Below are 18,117 nucleotides of genomic sequence, written 5' to 3'. Positions count from 1 at the left end.
GAGAAATCATATTAGATTGCAGTGAGTATTTTAAAATGAGTATTTAAGACATTTCACAATCCCCGTACAAATTATGCAACTACGTTTTGTCTGCAGAATGCCTAAGATATTTTGCGGGGTGGTTTTCCTTCCCACTGTCCCTCTTCCTGAAATGATAAAACAGAACTAATGTGTCATTATAAACACCTCTTCCCCCTATTAGTTGTAACATCTCATCCGGGATGGGCAAATAAGACCTGTCATGGAGTCCATCTATTCCCTTCTCAGGGGTGTAGTCAACCACATTCTGAATGGAGGCTGAATATACAGCATATGGGATCAGAGTTCATCAGTGAGGCTTAGAAATGAAGAGTCTAATTGTGAAGTGTTTCTCAAATTCTCTTCCTTTGACATTGAATAGGCACCCTCCCCCACTAAAAGGCAATAGATGTAAAACTGAAAAAAGGAAATGCTCTTTACTTAACCTATCATTCGCTTGTGGAACTCACTGCCACATGACATTATTGACGCAGAGAGCTTAGTAAGATTTTAAAGAGGATTAAATAAAATGAGAGATTCTACTGCTATGTCAATATGATAAAAAATAAAAGGTCAAACCCTCAAGTTTCAGGGCATAAACTAACTACTAACTGATAGGGGTTAGAAAGGTGGTTACCCTATAGGGGGCTTATTCCAGAACTGTCTACCAGACATCATCTTGCACCTTTCTCTGAAGCATCTGGTCCTAGTCACTGTCAGAGATAGGACCCTGGACTAGCAGGACCAGCAATGCAATTCCCATAAGCAGAGTGCATGCAGGAGCCTGGGACGTGTCAAAGGAGGATGCTGGCTGGTACTGCCTCACTATCCTTCACTTGCAAAAACTTCCAAAGTTAACACAACAGACTTTACCAGCTTTGAATTTAGACAATGACATTTACAAATGTCCTAACAATGTTTCATGGCTCTATCTTATTTCTACGGAAACGGATATTTGATCAATCAAAATGGAGTAAAATCACCATATCAGAACTGATTAGGATCATGTCAGGCTGAATCATTCCTAACATCACACAACTGATAGCTCATTTTTATACTGCAGCTCTGTAAAAGCAGTATATGGCTATGCAAAAGCAAAAACATCTGCAATCTTATGGAATATGAATATTATTGTGGTATGAATGAATACACAGGGGGAGATTATTCACATGACGTTTATCTTGCAACAATCATACAAGCAGTGAAATAATCTCATATTATTATGTGCTGAATGTTAAAATTAAATCTTTTGCCTCGTGATCTTGCAATACATCACTCGCTTGTCTTCTTTAATATAATGAAAATTGTGTACTGAAAATTCAGATAAAAAACCTCTACCACTTAGTGCTCTCTATCAGCTGATCTATTTTGCCAGTATACCGTGAATTATAGCCACCTATGCAAAAATGAAACTGAAATCCTGGTGCCACATGTACTAAATTAACTCATTCCGTGAGGAAATGCTGGGAACACTTGATAAAAAAAACCTCAGAATGCAGAGAGTAAAGATAAAACAATGTTCAAAACAACTAGTTATTTTTTCCACAAGGAAGTCACCAATAAATGGAACTCCCCTGAGCTAACTGTCCTGTTACGAACCCAATCAGTGTGAAGGAAGGTGATGGCTCTGGGTGGTAATTTTAATTGGCAGACAGGAAGATATAAATGGCAACATCCAACAGTAACAGTGGCTACTGTTCTGACAAAGTGAGTTAGTTTTACACACTCACAAAACATTAGCCATTTCTCTTGCTTTCTTTGTGCTGCTCAGCATATTATTATTGTATACCTTGTACAAATACAATTGAAGACTTTTTGCATGTCAAATCCTGAACTCAGTTTGTATGTTTAGAAAACACACACTCGAATAAGCTACATTCTTAATAGTGTTTTAAGCTTCCACGTTCAAAACATAAATGAAAAAATGGCATAAGCATCAAATACATCCAAGTGTGGTCCCTTCAGACATTTCTTTGATTAAAATGGTTCAGCTCTTCCTGTCCCCTCAAGCTTCTTGTGTTCTAGGTTTAAACTTGTCTAGTTACCGGCCTATCTATCTTCAGCTATGTCTACACAACAAGCTAGGGCTGTGAGTCTCCTGCCCACGTATGCAGACTTGAGCTAGCGTAGGTACAAATAGCAGCGTAGATGTGGTAGAAGTGAGTACAAACTCACCTGAAACCGGTGGGTATGCTCGAAGAGAGCATGTCAGAATTACCGTTTAAGGCCAGAAGAGACAACCAGATAATCTAGTCTGAACTCCTGTATATCACAGGCCACCAACATCATCCATCACCTAAACTCAAGACTGAGCACGGGAATCACACCCCCAGCTCGTACTGCAGACATAGCTTGGATCAGCAGTTCTCAAATTGTGCACTGGTACCCCCAAGTGCGTTGCGACCCTGTTTGAGACTTGTTTTCCCCAGGGATCTGTATGACAGCAAACAAAGGACACTGGTGTACCAGGAAAAAAACGTGCCTGGTAGTGAGCATTCACTACAAAATCAAAATGAGGGATTCGTCACATTTCTATGCTACCAGTTCATCTAACTATCCAAACTCCTCCCCAATACCAGTGGCTGATACCAGGTTGTACAATAATAAAGGAGCAGTACTAATTAACTGGATGGAAAGGAGGCAGTGGGATGTTGTTTAATGGGCATCCACACTAAAAACTAGAGTGTTTTGGGGCTACTCTCAAATCAATATAGGGTTTGAATTTTACTGCTGTCACAAAAGAAGAAATATTTGCCATAGAAAAGGAATGTATGATAGACATAGGTACTGGGACAGCTCACTGTAGCATAACGGTCTAGCCAAAAAATATTTCTAATGGCCCCAACACAACAATACACTGTAGCTACCCTTCATATGGGCAGCTTGGTGGCTGAATGTTCCAAGGACACACTTTCACTGGGATGCTGAACATATCTACCTGACCACGCTGTAGGGAGGCTAAGCTAATGTTTGTACAGTGTTTTGAAAGAGTGCGAAGTATTATTTACAGGTGTGTCCTAACATTCCACTGATTTCAATGGACTACGCATGTGTAACAAGTGCAATGGAGGATCCAGAATGAAGAGGTTCAAAATCAGGGACTGAACCTATTTTAAGCTGGAGCCCTTTGAAATGTCATTAGAATCGGGTGTCCAGAGCCCTCCCTGAGACATTCAATCAGCCTCACCGGCAGCAGCACTTTATCTGGGTCTGAAGGGAGGGTTGCTTCAGCCCTAATGGATTTCCTAATTCCTGGGGCAGATGTTAGGTAAGAGAACCGCAAGATGAAGCCGTGAGGCTTGAATTTCTGAGTGGGGAGGAAAGGAGAGGGACTTTCACTGACCTCTATTTGGTTCTGTTGCGATGGGTTTATATCCCATAATGTTGGCACATGGTTCAGGCTGTCGGCGGGCAGGAAGTCCTGAGCATCAGCAATGTCGGAGAGGGAGTCCGCGGGGGATGAGAAGAGGGAATTGTTGGAGAGCTCATCGAGGTATGAAGAATCCTGAAAGGGAAAGAAAAGCCCTTGGTTTCAGGAGATGGTAAGAAGGTGCCTCAAAGATTCTGTCTTGCACTCACATGCACAGGCTGAGTTTCATTTCATAATATTAAATGGACAGCTTTGTTACATCCATGCTCCACGGTGCAGAGAAATGAACTGGTAAACAAAACAGCTATTCAGAGCAATGGGGTTTAAATCTATAATCTTGACACAGTAGGAAAAACTGCCGGTGCAATGTACAGGAACCCAAGTTAGACTCTTTGGAAACACTTTTAGATGGTGACTCTCCCAAGTGCAGATCAGCATGAGAGAGGATCAAAGGACAGGACAGCACCAGTCACTCTGATCTTCATATTTAATTAAAAAAGACTGAGCACTAGTGAAAGGTGCCAAATCTAAAGTCCTCTATGTATCCACAAAACAGGATCAGCATACACAGCAACAGCACTAACTGTTCTCCCATCCCAACATGACACCACCTATCAATTATTATTATTTGTATTACAATAACACCTAGAGGCCCCAGCCAAGATCAGAACCCCCACCGTACCATGTGCTGCTCCAAAATTTAGCAAGAGCCAGTCCTGCCACAAAATGCTTACAGTCTAAGCAGACAAATCGGTAAAAGGGAGGATTCTCATCCCCATTTTACAGCTGGCGAACAGAAGCCCAGAATGATGAAGTGACTTGCCAAAGGTCACGCAGGGAGTCTGTGGCAGAACTGAGACTAGAACTCAGGTCTCCTAAATCCCAGTCCAGGGCCTTGACCACAAGGCCACCCCTGCCTCAAGCTAGACAAGAAGGGAACACCTTTCAGTGGAAGGGTCACTCTCCATCCTTACTCGTTCCGTGGTGTGTCTGCTGAGAGTGTCCATGGGAGCTCTACTAAGAACTGGAACGAGCCCCATCACATGCCATTTGCAATACCCTCCACTTCTCCAGCCAGTTCCTAATCGGGTTGTATGATCTCCAAATAGACATAAGAACCAAAAGCCAAGAATGCAGGTCTAAACAGAGAGTCTATTGGGAAACTTGCGCAGAACTCTACCCCCCTAGACAATGCCTGACGCTACCCGCTGACTTCACTCACTCACTCTCGCCATTAAATCTCTCTGTAAAACATGGAGGCAAAGGTCAGCCTTCTGTTCACCTTGCAGCACTTTACCTTAAAGTGCTGTGCTACGCCGTCAGGTTCTCAGGTGGAGAAGTGTCAGTGTTCCGCAGGGACTGCGGTCCTTCTGACTCTACCTTGAGGAGTCTGCCAAGACGAAGAGCTTGCTATTTCTTGTGAGAGGAGTTACATTTGTAGACATGACGACGATTTAGGCCCTTCGCTGCTGCTAGGACAGATAACCAAATGTTTGTGGTGGCACCCAGTATGGCTGCCAACGGGTCTCTGATATGAGGAGTCATTGCATTTCATTTCCAGTTAAAGGCCTGTTTTCTACTGATCTAGCTGCGGAATAGGAAGGCAGCCGAAGGATTTTAAAGTCCTAGACCTGACTAAGAAACATGACCAGCTGAATTCCCTTGGGTTATTCCTGAGGGTTTCTGGCCAAGCGCTAGGAAAGACTCCCTCCTGACTGCTATTTTGCAGTATTTAAAACCAGCAGGACTTTTTCCTTTTATTCCCTCCCCAGCTAACTTCTGATTTGACTCCCTGTAGCAACACTGGAGCTGTAGGTGTGGTAGCCAGCAGCTGACATGCTGATCCCAGTACACAAAGTAAGAGAGGCTGTGGGAATGGTGAGTAAACTGTGGATTACTGAAGCATTGACGGGGGTACAGGCTGACTAACAGACATGGGAGTAGCGATTACACTCCACTTTTAGACAGGTACTCCCAGTCTGACTAACCTCCTTCCCGTTCGGGGTCAATTCATGGGTTAATGCGTAGCTCTAGCTCTTACCAGCCTTCCTCCCCAGTGAGAGACGCTGAGGCGTCCATTTAGGGTTCTAGCTCTTAACAGTCCTATGGCTGTGTTCTGGATCACCCAGCACCAGGCGTTTTCAAAAACTGAATTCAACATTTGGGTTTGTCACACACACTGGAATTAAACAGTCTCCAGAAACAAGAGTCACACTCCAGGGTAACAACAAGGAAATATCTGGGTAAGTAAGTACCACTATTGATATCCTCCTCCTAGACCAGACGCAGGGTCACCGCGTCCCTTCAGAGAACTCCATACCACAGGAATTGGCCTCCAGCTGTGCACTGACGTACAGAAGTGTTCTGGGCCTGGCAGCTCTGCTCCTAACAGAATGAGAGCTAACTGAGCAATATGAGGCGCTGTCACCCCAGTCCAACCACACAAAGCTAAAGGAACATGAGGCCAGGTTTAAGAACTACTCCAGTCTCTCCCACAACAGCAAAAAGCCCTTCCTGTAATACAGTATGGGGCTTAACTAAAGAATTGCAGGACAGTTGATGCTGTATTGAAGCTAGAGCTATTCATACAATTAAGATATTTTTAAATTAACCTCCCATGTCTCAAGATCTGTGTCACCTTCAAATATCCTCCCTAATTCCAATCCCCCGCAATGACAGCTGCTGAGCACCTCAACCTTCCATGCTGAAATGTGTCAAGTCACCTCCCTGCTTTCCTCTTTCCCAACTCTCACTTCCAAGAACAAATCCCACTGGAGTGTAATGGTCCATGCTGCTTGGGACCACCATCAAAATCTAGCCGCCGAGATCTGCAACCCTGGAAAGAGCAAAGATATTGGCCATGTAGCATTTAATTTATGGAAGTGAAACCCCCCCAGTACAACAATTGTTCTGTCCATTCAGAGACACAAAAACAAGTGTGTGAGAATTCTTCTCTATATAATCAGTTCCAGCAGTTCCAAGTATTTAACTCATCGGGGCCTATACAATGTATGAATGAAGTGAGGGTTGGATAGAACCTCCAAGAAGTAGCTCTCTCAGTCCCAGGAGTGCACATGATACTGCCCAAAAAGGAAACCTGCACCAATTTCTGGTGGCTCGATGATTTTGCAGAACTTACTCTCAGAACACCAGCTAAATGGGCAGCAGCTGTGCTTCCCTATATGTCTACACAGCACTTAGCACATACAAGTAAGTGAGGAGAGAGATTTTTCTCCTAGAACTTCCCAGTCCAGAAATCCATAGCTATAGCGGTGGGGTCTGCCTTTGTTCTGTCCACGTGGAGTAGAACAGCCATGGCTAAAAAGGCCAGTCCTGAGACACGGCTGTGCTATCTTCAGTCATTCTTTAAAAGATCCTGAATGCGAACACAGAAGAGCCCAATCCAGGACTGGTCATTTCAGGTGAATCACTTGGTATTTGTCTGTAAGGGAGAAAAGCAGACACCTGCTCTGGGTAATCTTTTATAGCACAGGGGCCGTTTGCAAGTTACTGAGTGACACGCCATGGTGTGAATCTGTAGCACAGCAGTTTGCCTCGCAGTAACATCCTGCGTGGATACTACTATAGCTCAGTGAAAATCCCAGAGTGCTGCTTAGCATATTGCTTCAAAGTGCAGTTTGCTAAGCTGCACTCCAGGATTTTCACTGAAGTTTAGCAGTGTCCACATGGGACATTACTGCACAGCAAGCTGGTGTGCTGCAGATTCATACCCTGGCTTGCCTCGCTGAATTTGTTGGGTAGATGAGCCCTCAGGTGAGGCAAGGGGGTGCTACAAAGAGTTCATGTTCACATTACACAATGTGAGAAAAAAAGCAACATTGCAGCCCTGGTTTGGAATCTGGGAGATGGACAGGGACTTGCTGAAAGCTGCAGAGCTAAATGATAAGCATCTGTGTGTGTGTTCTCAGAAGGAGAGTTGGCATGGGGCTGACCTCACCTCAGACGAGAAAGGGCAAAAAGGAGCTGTTGGGCACTGGATGTAAGAACTATTTTATTTACACAGGGGTTCTCCAATATTTTTACTCTGGAGACTCCTTCATTGCCCTTCTCACAGATGGATCCACCTCAGTGTTTAATTCAACACTTATCAATCCGAGGACCAGTCTCGATTCCCAACCTACAGCGTGGGAACAACTGCAGCAGGGTCTCAAGGCATGAGCACGGGGCTAGAGGTCAGCAGGTCTTGGCTGTGCCGCTTACTTATTGTTCAGCCTTGGACAAGTCACTTCAACTTGGACAAGTCACTTCAACTTTGTCTCCACTTCCTCATCTGTAAAACATGGATCCTGCTACTTATCTCCCATAGGTGGTGTGAGAATTAGTTAATATCCATGCAGTGCTTTGACCATAAATATTAGGTTAACACAGGTAACAAAAACATCAGTGTAATTTACAGATCTTGTGCAGCATCCCACGCGCTGCATCAACACCCCTGTGCCAGCTCCCACGCCACTACTGCCTGCATTCCAGGGCCCCAGGAAAACTCACTTCTTCCACAATGCCCCAAGAGCTGAGCTAAACGATAACAAAACTCCTCTTCTTCCAGGTTTCCCAGCACCATCCCTCTTCCCTGATTCTCTCACACTGTAGCTCTTGGGGGCAGGGAGTATTTTTATTTTTGTCTGAGACAGTGCTGAACACAGAGTAAACACTGCAGAGGTGCACTCAGTTCCTTTGGATCAGGCCCATACTAAACAGGAACACAGCACTTCTTGTTTCTTGCTCAGACTCTGAAGTGCGGCTCTTGCTCTGGAGCAACCTACCTGACCAAGAAAAACTTATCAGAGAAGTTGGCAATGGAGACAGAGTCTGGCCCCATCCTTTGTTCCACCCAGTACAGGACTGTTTGCTGTCCCTACAGAACACTCTCCAAGGGCTAGTCTAACAGTCTAGTTTTAAATGCCACATGATGAGGCTTAGTATATGGGATGATCAAAATGAATCATAGAATATCAGGGATGGAGGGGACCTCAGGAGGTCAGCTAGTCCAACACCCTGCTCAAAGCAGGACCAATCCCCAAATAAATCAGCCCAGCCAGGGCTTTGTCAAGCCTGACCTTAAAAACCTCTAAGGAAGGAGATTCCACCACCTGCCTAGGTAACCCATTCCAGCGCTTCACCACCCTCCTAGTGAAAAAGTTTTTCCTAATATCCAACCTAAACCTCCCCCACTGCAATTTGAGACTATTGCTCCTTGACAGTATTGTGGGAAGCAGCACTCTGGGATTTTTCCAATTTTTCCACATCATTCTTGTAGTGTGGGGCCCAAAACTGGACACAGAACTCCAGATGAGGCCTCACCAATGTCGAATAGAGGGGAACAATCACTTCCCTCGATCTGCCCCTACTTATACAACCCAAAATGCCATTAGCCTTCTCGGCAACAAGGACACACTGTTGACTCATATCCAGTTTCTCATCCACTGTAATCCCCAGGTCCTTTTCTGCAGAACTGCTGCCTAGCCATTCGGTTCCTAGTCTGTAACAGTGCATGGGATTCTTCGGTCCCAAGTGCAGGACTCTGCACTTGTCCTTGTTGAACCTCATCAGGTTTCTTTTGGCCCAATCCTCTAATTTGTCTAGTTCCCTCTGTATCCTATCCCTGCCCTCCAGCATATCTACCACTCCTCCCAGTTTCACAAGAAGAAAAGGAATACACAGTAAACTACAATTTACAAGAGTAAAAGTGTCCTTTGGGGCCAGCCCTTATTGGCTAGTGAATAACCATCCTGAATACGACTGTCCTAGTCACTTAGCGAGGGGATAAGTGAGCAGTGATAGCAGAGAACTTTATTTTATATAAAGAAAAAACTGACATGCCAAGGAACTCTAGGACATGTCCTCAATCTTCAAAGCAAAAGCCCTACTCATAGTAATCACACCAGGAACTTGCCTGAGCAAGCAGGACATGACACCAAATGCCAGCCAGGAACAAGAAGCCATCCCAGCTGAGTTTTATTAGAATCATAGAATGTCAGGATTGGAAGGGACCTCAGGAGGTATCTAGTCCAACCCCCTGCTCAAACAGGGCCAATCCCCAGATGGATTTTTGCCCCAGATCCCTAAATGGCCCCCTCAAGGATTGAACTCACAACCCTGGGTTTAGCAGACCAATGCTCAAACCACTGAGCTATTCCTCCCCTGTTAATTTGTTTTTCCTCTGGAAGGGGATCAGCTCAGGAGCAAACGTTCGCAAACACGTGTGGCAGAAGTGGAGCAGAAACAAAACAGAGAAGGAAGGGACAGCAAGGGCACAGGAGAGCTGCAGCTATGAAGAGAGATAGAGTAGCCATTGCTCATTAGCCCTGAGGGAGCAGAGTGGCAGGTGGGTGCTCACCATGCGATCTGCTGAACTCTTAGTGAGCTCATTAGGTCAGTGGCTCTCAAACCTTTTTTTACTAGTGACCCCTTTCACATAGCAAGCCTCTGAGTGAGACCCCCCCCTTAAATATATAAAAAAAGTGTTTTTAATTTATAACACCATTATCAATGTTGGAGGCAAAGCGGGGTTTGGGGTGGAGGTTGACAGCTCGCGACTCCCCCATGTAATAACCTCGTGATCCCCTGAGAAGTTCCAACCTCCAGTTTGAGAACCCCAGCATTAGGTCTTCCTGACACGAACCCCTTTTGCGCAGCCTCTGGTGATTAACCTATCCAACTCTTTGCTTGTTACTTTAGGCTGAGATGGGGAATAGGAAACTAACTCCAATGTCAGAAGCACAGAAAGTCCTGTGGCACATTTAAGACTAAAGGTGCCACAGGACTCTCTGTTGCTTTTTACAGATCCAGACTAACATGGCTACCCCTCTGATACTTGACTCCAGTGTCAGAAAGATTAGTGTTGAAAATGACCTCTTGGCTCATGCTAGATTTCTGCCCCCTGGGGCTCACAATGTAATTCAGGCAGATGGAATACGCCAGTTTGTTCAAATGCAGAACGGACCCACACACTGGCTTTGTGCACCTTCAGCATCAGCAATTCCTCAACCTGCCTTGGCAGGTTATTCCATTGTCACATACGGAGCTCCAGGAACTATTTCAGTTTCCAGGGACAGAACGCAAAGGAAAGGACACTAGTTAATTAAGGCTATGTCTACCCAGGGCACCATACAATGGCACGGCTGTGCAGCTGCAGCTGCACCGTTGTGTTGTAAGGTGCACTGTGTGGCCGCTCTTTATCGCCAGGAGAGAGCTCTCCCGGTGACAAAATAAAACCGCCTCCAACAAGAGGTGGCAGTTTCATTCCCAGGAGCGCTGCTCTTGTCGATGAAGCGCTGTCCACAGCTGGTGCTTTTCGTCGTTAAAACTTTTGTGGTTCTGGGGTGTGTGTTTTTTCACACCTCTGAACTATACAAATGTTAACGATGGAAGTGTCCGTGTAGACTTGCCCTCAGCCAACAGCCCGTGAAAAGCAGATGAGGGTCAGAGTTTAGACGCTGTGAAGCGTCCTTTTCTGCAATGTGACTGTTCTAACTGGGATACATCTAGCACCCCCCATAAAAGGGCGTTATCACCTGGTAATGAGAGGGAGTTTAAGCTATGCTGGCTACAGGGAGAGCTTTAGTAGAAAGGTGTCAAATCCTGGATAAACAGCTGGGAAAAACTGGAAACAAGACTGGGCGGTGGGGTGGGAGGGGACCAGGACACAGATGGTTAAGTTAACAGTGGAGGGTAGGGAAGTCAGAGCAACAGAGGTGCAGCAAGGACTGAAAAGAAGAGTAGGTTCCAAGCTTCTGTGACACAAGATCCCTGATTTGGAAAGAGTGTTGTGTGCTGTGCTGTCCTTTGCCCCTCTGGACATGGGTAGCGGCTGAGAACTTAAGTCTTTTTGTTGGTGAAATGGCCTAACACCCTACAGTGACCACCTGGACAAGGTGTTCCGGAGAGATCAACCCACTTAATCCTCCAGGACTTGAAAGGGTGCTTATTTTGTTCTGCTCCAGGCTGACTAGTATTAGTTAGCACAGAGGTGGGCAAACTACAGCCTGCGGGTCACAGCCAGCCCACGGGACCGTCCTGCCCGGCCCCTGAGCTCCCAGTTGGGGAGGCTAGCCTCCGGCCCCTCTCCTGCTCTCCTCCTCAGAGCCACGCAGGCAGTGCTCTGGGTGGCGGAGCTGCGCACTCTTGCCAAGCAGAGCGGCAGCATGTCTGGCTCCGGCCGGCGTGGCAGCCAGACATGCTGCTCTAAATGCTTTGCTCGGCATGGTAAGTGGTAAGTGGGCCGGGGGGGGGTTATAAGGGCCGGGGGGGGGCCCAGGGGGAAGTCAGGGGACAGCTAAATGGGGCGGAGGTTCTGGGGGGGGGCATCAGGGGATGGGGAATGGCGGCGGGGGGTGGATAGGTGTGGAGTCCCAGGGGGCCTTGTCAGGGGGTGGGGGGGTGGATGGGGTCAGGGCAGTCAGGGGACTGGGAGCAGGGAGGTTGGACAGGGGGTGAGGTTTCAGGGGGCGGTTGGGGCGGGGGGTGCCAAGCGGGGGCAGTTAGGGGACAAGGAGCAGTTGGATGGGTCAGGGATTCCGAGGGGAGAAGTCGGGGGGTGGGAAGTGGGAGGGGGTGGATAGGGGCAGAGGCGGCTCCAGGCACCAGCACGCCAAGCGCGTGCCTGGGGCGGCAAGCTACAGGGGGCGCTCTGCCGGTCGCCACGAGGGCGGCAGGCAGGTTGCCTTCGGCGGCATGCCTGTGGAGGGTCTGCTGCTCCCGCGGCTTCGGTGGACCTCCCGCAGGCATGCCACCAAATCCGCAGGACTGGGGACCTCCTGCAGGCAAGCCGCTGAAGGCAGCCTGCCTGCTGTGCTTGGGGCGGCAAAATACCTAGAGCCGTCCCTGGATACGAGGTGGGGGCCAGGCTGTTTGGGGAGGCATAGCCTTCCCCACCCGGCCCTCTATCCAGTTTTGCAACCCCAATGTGGCCCTTGGGCCAAAAGTTTGCCCTCCCGAGTTTGCACCTCCCATCGGAGTAGATAGAACCTTTTTACAGAGATAGTTACAGAAAGGGAAACTGAAGCAGATGGAATTCTTAGGATTTATCTAATGCAGGCAAATTGTGCTGGAATAAGAGTTGCTGTGAATTTAAAAGCACTACAGCTATTCCAGAATAACTCCCCAGGTGGACAGTTTTATTCTGGAATAAGAGTGTCCTTTTCTGGATTAGTTTAATCCACTTCCACAGTCTGCACTGCAAATTCTGGATGAGCCAGTTATGAGTGGGCCTTTTGGCAGGAGGTTATGAGGGAGAAAGGAAGGACTGCATGTCCCCGATCTTTACATTGTGGCATTACAAGCTGGTCAGCTCATTCCGGCAAGCGCAGAGAATGTCTATTTCAGAATTTAATTTCTGAATCCACTGCCTCCTGGCACAGATTTTTCCCAGTTTTTTCTAGAGCAACGGTAGGACAACAGACATGGGAAAAAAAGCATTTAAATCTTTTCTGGTGAAAATGAATTTCAGAACTAACAGTTCTGCAAGTTACACAAGAAGTGGGAGTTTATAGGAGTGCATTATAAAATGGCCAAAGGGCAACCCCTTTGTAGCAGGTTAACCCTTTAACAGAGATGAACAGTAAGTCAATGGAGAAATACAGCTTTGCAGATGCTGGCCATACAACCCCTCCAACATGTTCTATATTTACAACAAAGCTGAAATAGGTACAATTCACTGTTTTATTAATGTTCACAAAGTGCTTTGAGCACCTCAGTCCAAAAGAGCTATAAAAGGATGAGTTAGCAACAGGCTAGTTACCTGACTGCCTTCTGATTATTTCAGATTCCCAGTTCGGCTGTGGAAGATATTAATGATGTACCACATTCTGGCTAGTTTCTGACACTTTCCCAAAATGGATAAGTTATCAAAAGCAAGAATTGATTCACTTTTGAGAAAGTGATCAAAGGGAACGAGTGTAAAAGAAATGTAGTTACACCTCTTTCTCCTCGCCACTAGAGCTCCAGTTTCTATTTCGGTCAAAGCAAATGTTTATTAAAATAAATGAAAGAACAGGTGAAATCTAACTATAGAAAGTGTGTTCACCTAAAAATATTTTATGACCACAAACCCATTGGTATGAATGGTTTATTTACTGGCAATCCCTCCCCATAACAGAGGACACATACTTCTTTTGCACAGCAGCAGTCAGTTCCTCTATACTAAGAGAGCACAATACCTGTTCCATTTGGCCTTTTAAAATAATAATAATAATAATAATAATAAAAAAACCCAGCACAACACAAAAGCTAAAAAGCCAGTCAACTAGAATTCTGTTTCTAAAGAACAAAGTAAGCACACTGGGTTTCAGATTACTTTTTAATTTCTCCTTCTAATTTACTGAGCTGCAACTGGCCTGTGCAGTTAAGAGGAAGTTTTCTAGCCATGAAAATCAAAGTCATTCCAACCATAATGCTATAAACTCGCAGTCCTGGTTTGATTGGCAAGTGCTTCTCTGCCCTTCTGTATAAATGTTCTGAATTTGGAATAAAACTCTTGAAAGCCTTTAGGGTTAAAAAAACATAGATTAATCTTCCATGCTGCTTCTCTTCCTCAAAGTTTCTCAGTTAATTCCAGAATTCTGACTGGCTAGGAGTGATTCGTGTGTTTTGAATATTTTAGCATAAACAGAGTGCAGCTTAAAAATAGTAATCCTTTTCTTAATCTCCTTATATCAAGAATTGTGGCTTTGAAATTCTACTATTTATTTATAAACAGGCACACGTCCACTACAGCAGCTAAAAGATGCCTATCCCGCAAACAGAATGCAAACTATCAAGTGAAAAGAGGTAAATGTTACCTTGTAGAGAGAGGAGAACTTTAGCCAAAATTGCATTTGGGACATTTTAAAACAGCATTCAACTCGTTGCCAGACGAGAACTTGGGCAAAACAATGAGCCGTGCTTTTTCAGTACATAACGGAGAAAGATCCTCATTCATGACAGCAACAGCGGCAGCAGCCAGAGAAAGATCTCATGAAGGTTTAAAGAAACGTTACACGCCAAAGGAAGGAGTGAAAATGGTGGAAAAAAAAGCCAGTCCATACAGTGCGGCTGTTCTAAGGCTGTAGAAATTTGCATACAGTGTTTAGTCATGAAGCAGAGTGCTCTTACTTCCTCTAAGTATGGGAGCTGACTTTCAGGAAATGATGCCTGCTTGGTAAGTCAGTGAAATTACTGGCAGTGCGATGAGAATTACTGTATGTGGTGTAATTCAACCACAGAGACACTGTAAACAAAGCTGAGCTCCTCCATAGGCTCAGTTTGACTTGGGACAGAAGCGAAGTCTATGTCAAGCACTTATCTGTTCAATAAGCCAGCGCATAGCTCATTTCCCTCCCTTCAACCCTAGTCTGAGGAAAAAATGCTACCTTGGACAAAAAAAATATCTGCCATCTTTGTATTTGTTTTCCCTTTTCTCAGAGATGTAGGGGTTCAGATGAACCTGCCAGCTCAATCCCCACCTTCCTTACTCGCCTTCCTGTCCCTCAACAAATATAAAGGAGGGATGCCTTAGTTAATGGGGTGCTCTGAATGGTTATGGTTTTACACACACACTCTCCCTTCCCTTTTCAAATACTTCATTTTGATCTTTCTGCATCTTTGCTGGTTAAGTAAAGATATCACTACTAGGCATGACCTGTTTCTGCTGCAGGGTGGAGGAAGTAGAGAAGGAAAGGGGACTAGAAGGAAGCATCTAAACAGGATTTCACTACAACAAACTTTAACAAGAGACTGCCCTGAAGAAAAGGTAGATGCCAAAAGGAGAAGTAAAATGTTACTTGCAAAGTTTTGTGGTACGAGGAACCTGTCATTTGAACGTATCTGTTCGGTTTTGGGGAACAAAACGGGATGCATCTGTGTGCTTCTCCCCACAGAGAATAACAACAGCACTCCGACAGATCAAATTCTGGAGCAAGGGACAGTATTACAGCTCCTTCTAGTGCCTTGCAAAGTGGCAGTGAACCACTTCATTTCCTCCAAATTGAGAGTCACACCTGATTAACTTCACCTTGCCCATATCCGCTTTATTGTTCTGGCTCACTGTGTGGGAACTGAATTCCATTTGGGTCAAAAGCCAGAGGCACAGATCCAGCAGCAATAGTGCGTTCACTAGATATGCAGCTCTCTACTAAATACTCTTAACCCGCTGTGCCGGTAAGGGAGTTTTAGTTACCTGGCTGAACAAGCTGTTATACAGCATGTCTCTCAGGCTGATGAGCACTAAAACCAATGATTGGTATTCTGGATGGAAATCCCCTCATCCTTCCCCTCACCAGCCTTTCTACCCAAGCAGGACACTTTTCAAAACCACATCAGACTGAAATCACACTTACGGTTTTCCTGCGCTGGATTTGGAGGTTCGGAGACTGTTTGGCAAAAGTGGAAGAGAAACACCTGACAAAAGTTTCCTGGCTCAGCGGGAAACATCAGGAGCAAATGGGCTTTTAGCCACATGCAAGAAACTTCTGGAAAAGCCCAACTTATTGAAATGACACTTCTCACGAAAGCAAACAGCCAAAGAGTGAGCGTCTGTGTTTGGAATGAGGGGATCCAGGGTCAAGAAGAGGCAAACCATCTAGGAGACCCATGGAAGAGGGGAAGCGTGTCTGAGACCTGAGATGCATACAATAGACTGGTCTCCTCTATCCCCTAATGATTTTGAGAATCAGGAGGACACATGCTATATGGAACAGATTCTTTTCTGTGGAGGATCCTCTGCTACAAAACATCCTGCCACTGGAGATCCCAATGAGCCACAATGTTGTGAAACCTATTTCAGGTCAAGATACATTTCTTCAGGAGTATGCTCAGTAACAGAGATGTGCAATATTCCAAACCTGGAAAATCACTTATAGGACCTCCACTTGAGAAGGCAACTTAAAATAGGAAAGAGCTAGGTCTGTTGTTCGGATATATAATTGTGACACTTATATGGTGCTTAAGTGTCATGGTGGCAGGTGTATTAGAATTGCATCTAGAATAGAGATTCGAGCCCTATCATGCAAAATGCCTGTCCTGGAATACTCTTCCCCATTAACTAAGTAGGAAAGGAAAATGTCTTTCTTTTGGTGCTGTAGCAGGGTAGTCCCCCGCTCCTGCCTGGGAGGGCTGCAGTGGTAAAAGCAGCCCTGGAGAGGGCTGCAGCTCTAAAAGCTGGGCTGACTGGGGAAGCGGCCACAGCTGGGCCACACCCCAATCAGGCCACAGTTGGCCTGTATAAAAAGGCTGGGAGGAAGGCGCTCAGCAGTCTCCCTCTGCCTCTACAGGGAGAAGGGCCTGGCTGCAAGGTGTTAAGTAAGGAACTTAGATTGGGGAAGGGCCAGAGGAGCTGGGAGCTCTGGCCTAGGAAAGCCTCAGGCTGCAGGCCTGGTAAGGCCTATGAGGTACTGGGGGTTGCAGGGAGCAGCCCACGGGTAGCCAGAGGCAGCAGGTCCAAACCCCTTTGCCTGTGATGAGTGGCTCATACTGCAAGCTGCCCTAGTGAATGGGGGCTAGATGGAGACTGGGCAGTAGCCAAGACTGAGGCGAAGTGGGGATAGTGGGTGGGGGTTCTCCTAGGAGGAGGAGACCCAGAACTGTGGGGATACTGCCAAAGGGCAGCACCCAGTTAAAGGGGCACCAGGATCCTGGAAGGGATATAGGGGCCAGTGCTCCTGGGTCGAAGAGCTAATTCCTGGAGATGACCAGCAGGAGGTGCCGCAGGTGTGAGTCCTGCATGTTTACAGGTGCTCTGTGGCACCAGATCTCTGGCTGCAGTCTCAGCCAGAAGAGCAGGTGACAAGGAAAAGAAGAGGAGGCGTTGCTTAAGCAGCAGCCACTCTTGTGATGAGGAAGAAAGATGCCATCTCAAGTACTTTCTAAGGTTTCTCAGCGTAAAGGAGGATGAATTTGCATGGATTTCACTCTTCCACAAACAAAAAGAGAGGGATCTGGACAGGAACAGAGTGGGTTGAGGGGGAGACAGGTTCTGTGCGTTGAGGGGAAGCTGAAGAATTTGGTTTTTGTACACAGCTGGTTTTGGGTAGAGCAAGGCAGTTAGTATGCCACTGCTGCTTGTCTCATTCAACTGTATTTTTAATCACCTAGTAGAGGCCCCAGAGCTTGGAAAAGGTGCTTTAGTGACTATATGCTGGAATAGAGAGAGAGCAAATACATTTAAAAGAAAGTCCTAATCACTGAAAGACTTGCTGCCGGTAACTGAATTGCTATGTGCACTAAATTAAACCACTACCTCCTGTCTAATAAGTGAAACTACAGACCACCAAGATCTTGCTACTTACACAACTCTTGAAAATCAGGTGGGCTATTTCCTGTTTTTTCCTCTCAGTGGACAAACGAGGCAAAATGAAAGCCACAAGAGTTTAGCATCAAGATGAAGTGAGACTTGTGAAAAATATTTTTAAATAGTTATCAGGATTGCTAATTTGATTGAATAATAATTCAATAATATAATCCCTCAGGGATAACATAACCCATTGGGGAATAACAACTGTGCCTTTTACCTATCCTAAAGATATGCAACAACTCATTCACTTGCACATCAGAGTCATGAAGACACATGCTGATGAACTGTTCTGAGGAAATGTGGTATCCTAGTGTTGCTACCAATATTCACTTCACTCTCTTACTTCCAATGAAAAACAGAATGTAAAACCATGATAACTGCACACACTTTCAGCTCAATGAAATATTGTTCCTCCATCATTAAAACACTTTCCTTTATTTGA

At 45.8% G+C, this 18,117-nt stretch overlaps 1 protein-coding gene across 8 annotated transcripts in view; it reads right to left on the bottom strand.

The window, feature by feature from the left end:
• The window catches only part of SBNO2 (strawberry notch homolog 2), a 108,608-nt gene that overhangs the window by 28,687 nt on the left and 61,804 nt on the right, over positions 1 to 18,117 (bottom strand). For 7 of the 8 annotated variants that reach the window (XM_030540867.1, XM_030540868.1, XM_030540869.1 and 4 more), the window contains one exon: positions 3,362 to 3,523. In XM_030540867.1, coding sequence (XP_030396727.1) covers positions 3,362 to 3,523 — 162 coding nt within the window. Of the gene's footprint in view, positions 1 to 3,361; positions 3,524 to 14,187; positions 14,422 to 18,117 lie in introns of those variants that run through there. The other variant, XM_030540870.1, reaches the window with a different exon arrangement.

The sequence above is a fragment of the Gopherus evgoodei genome, chromosome 22 (assembly GCF_007399415.2).
Source record: "Gopherus evgoodei ecotype Sinaloan lineage chromosome 22, rGopEvg1_v1.p, whole genome shotgun sequence".
Classification (NCBI taxonomy): domain Eukaryota; kingdom Metazoa; phylum Chordata; order Testudines; family Testudinidae; genus Gopherus; species Gopherus evgoodei.
This window is presented reverse-complemented; position numbering and strand designations above follow the sequence as displayed.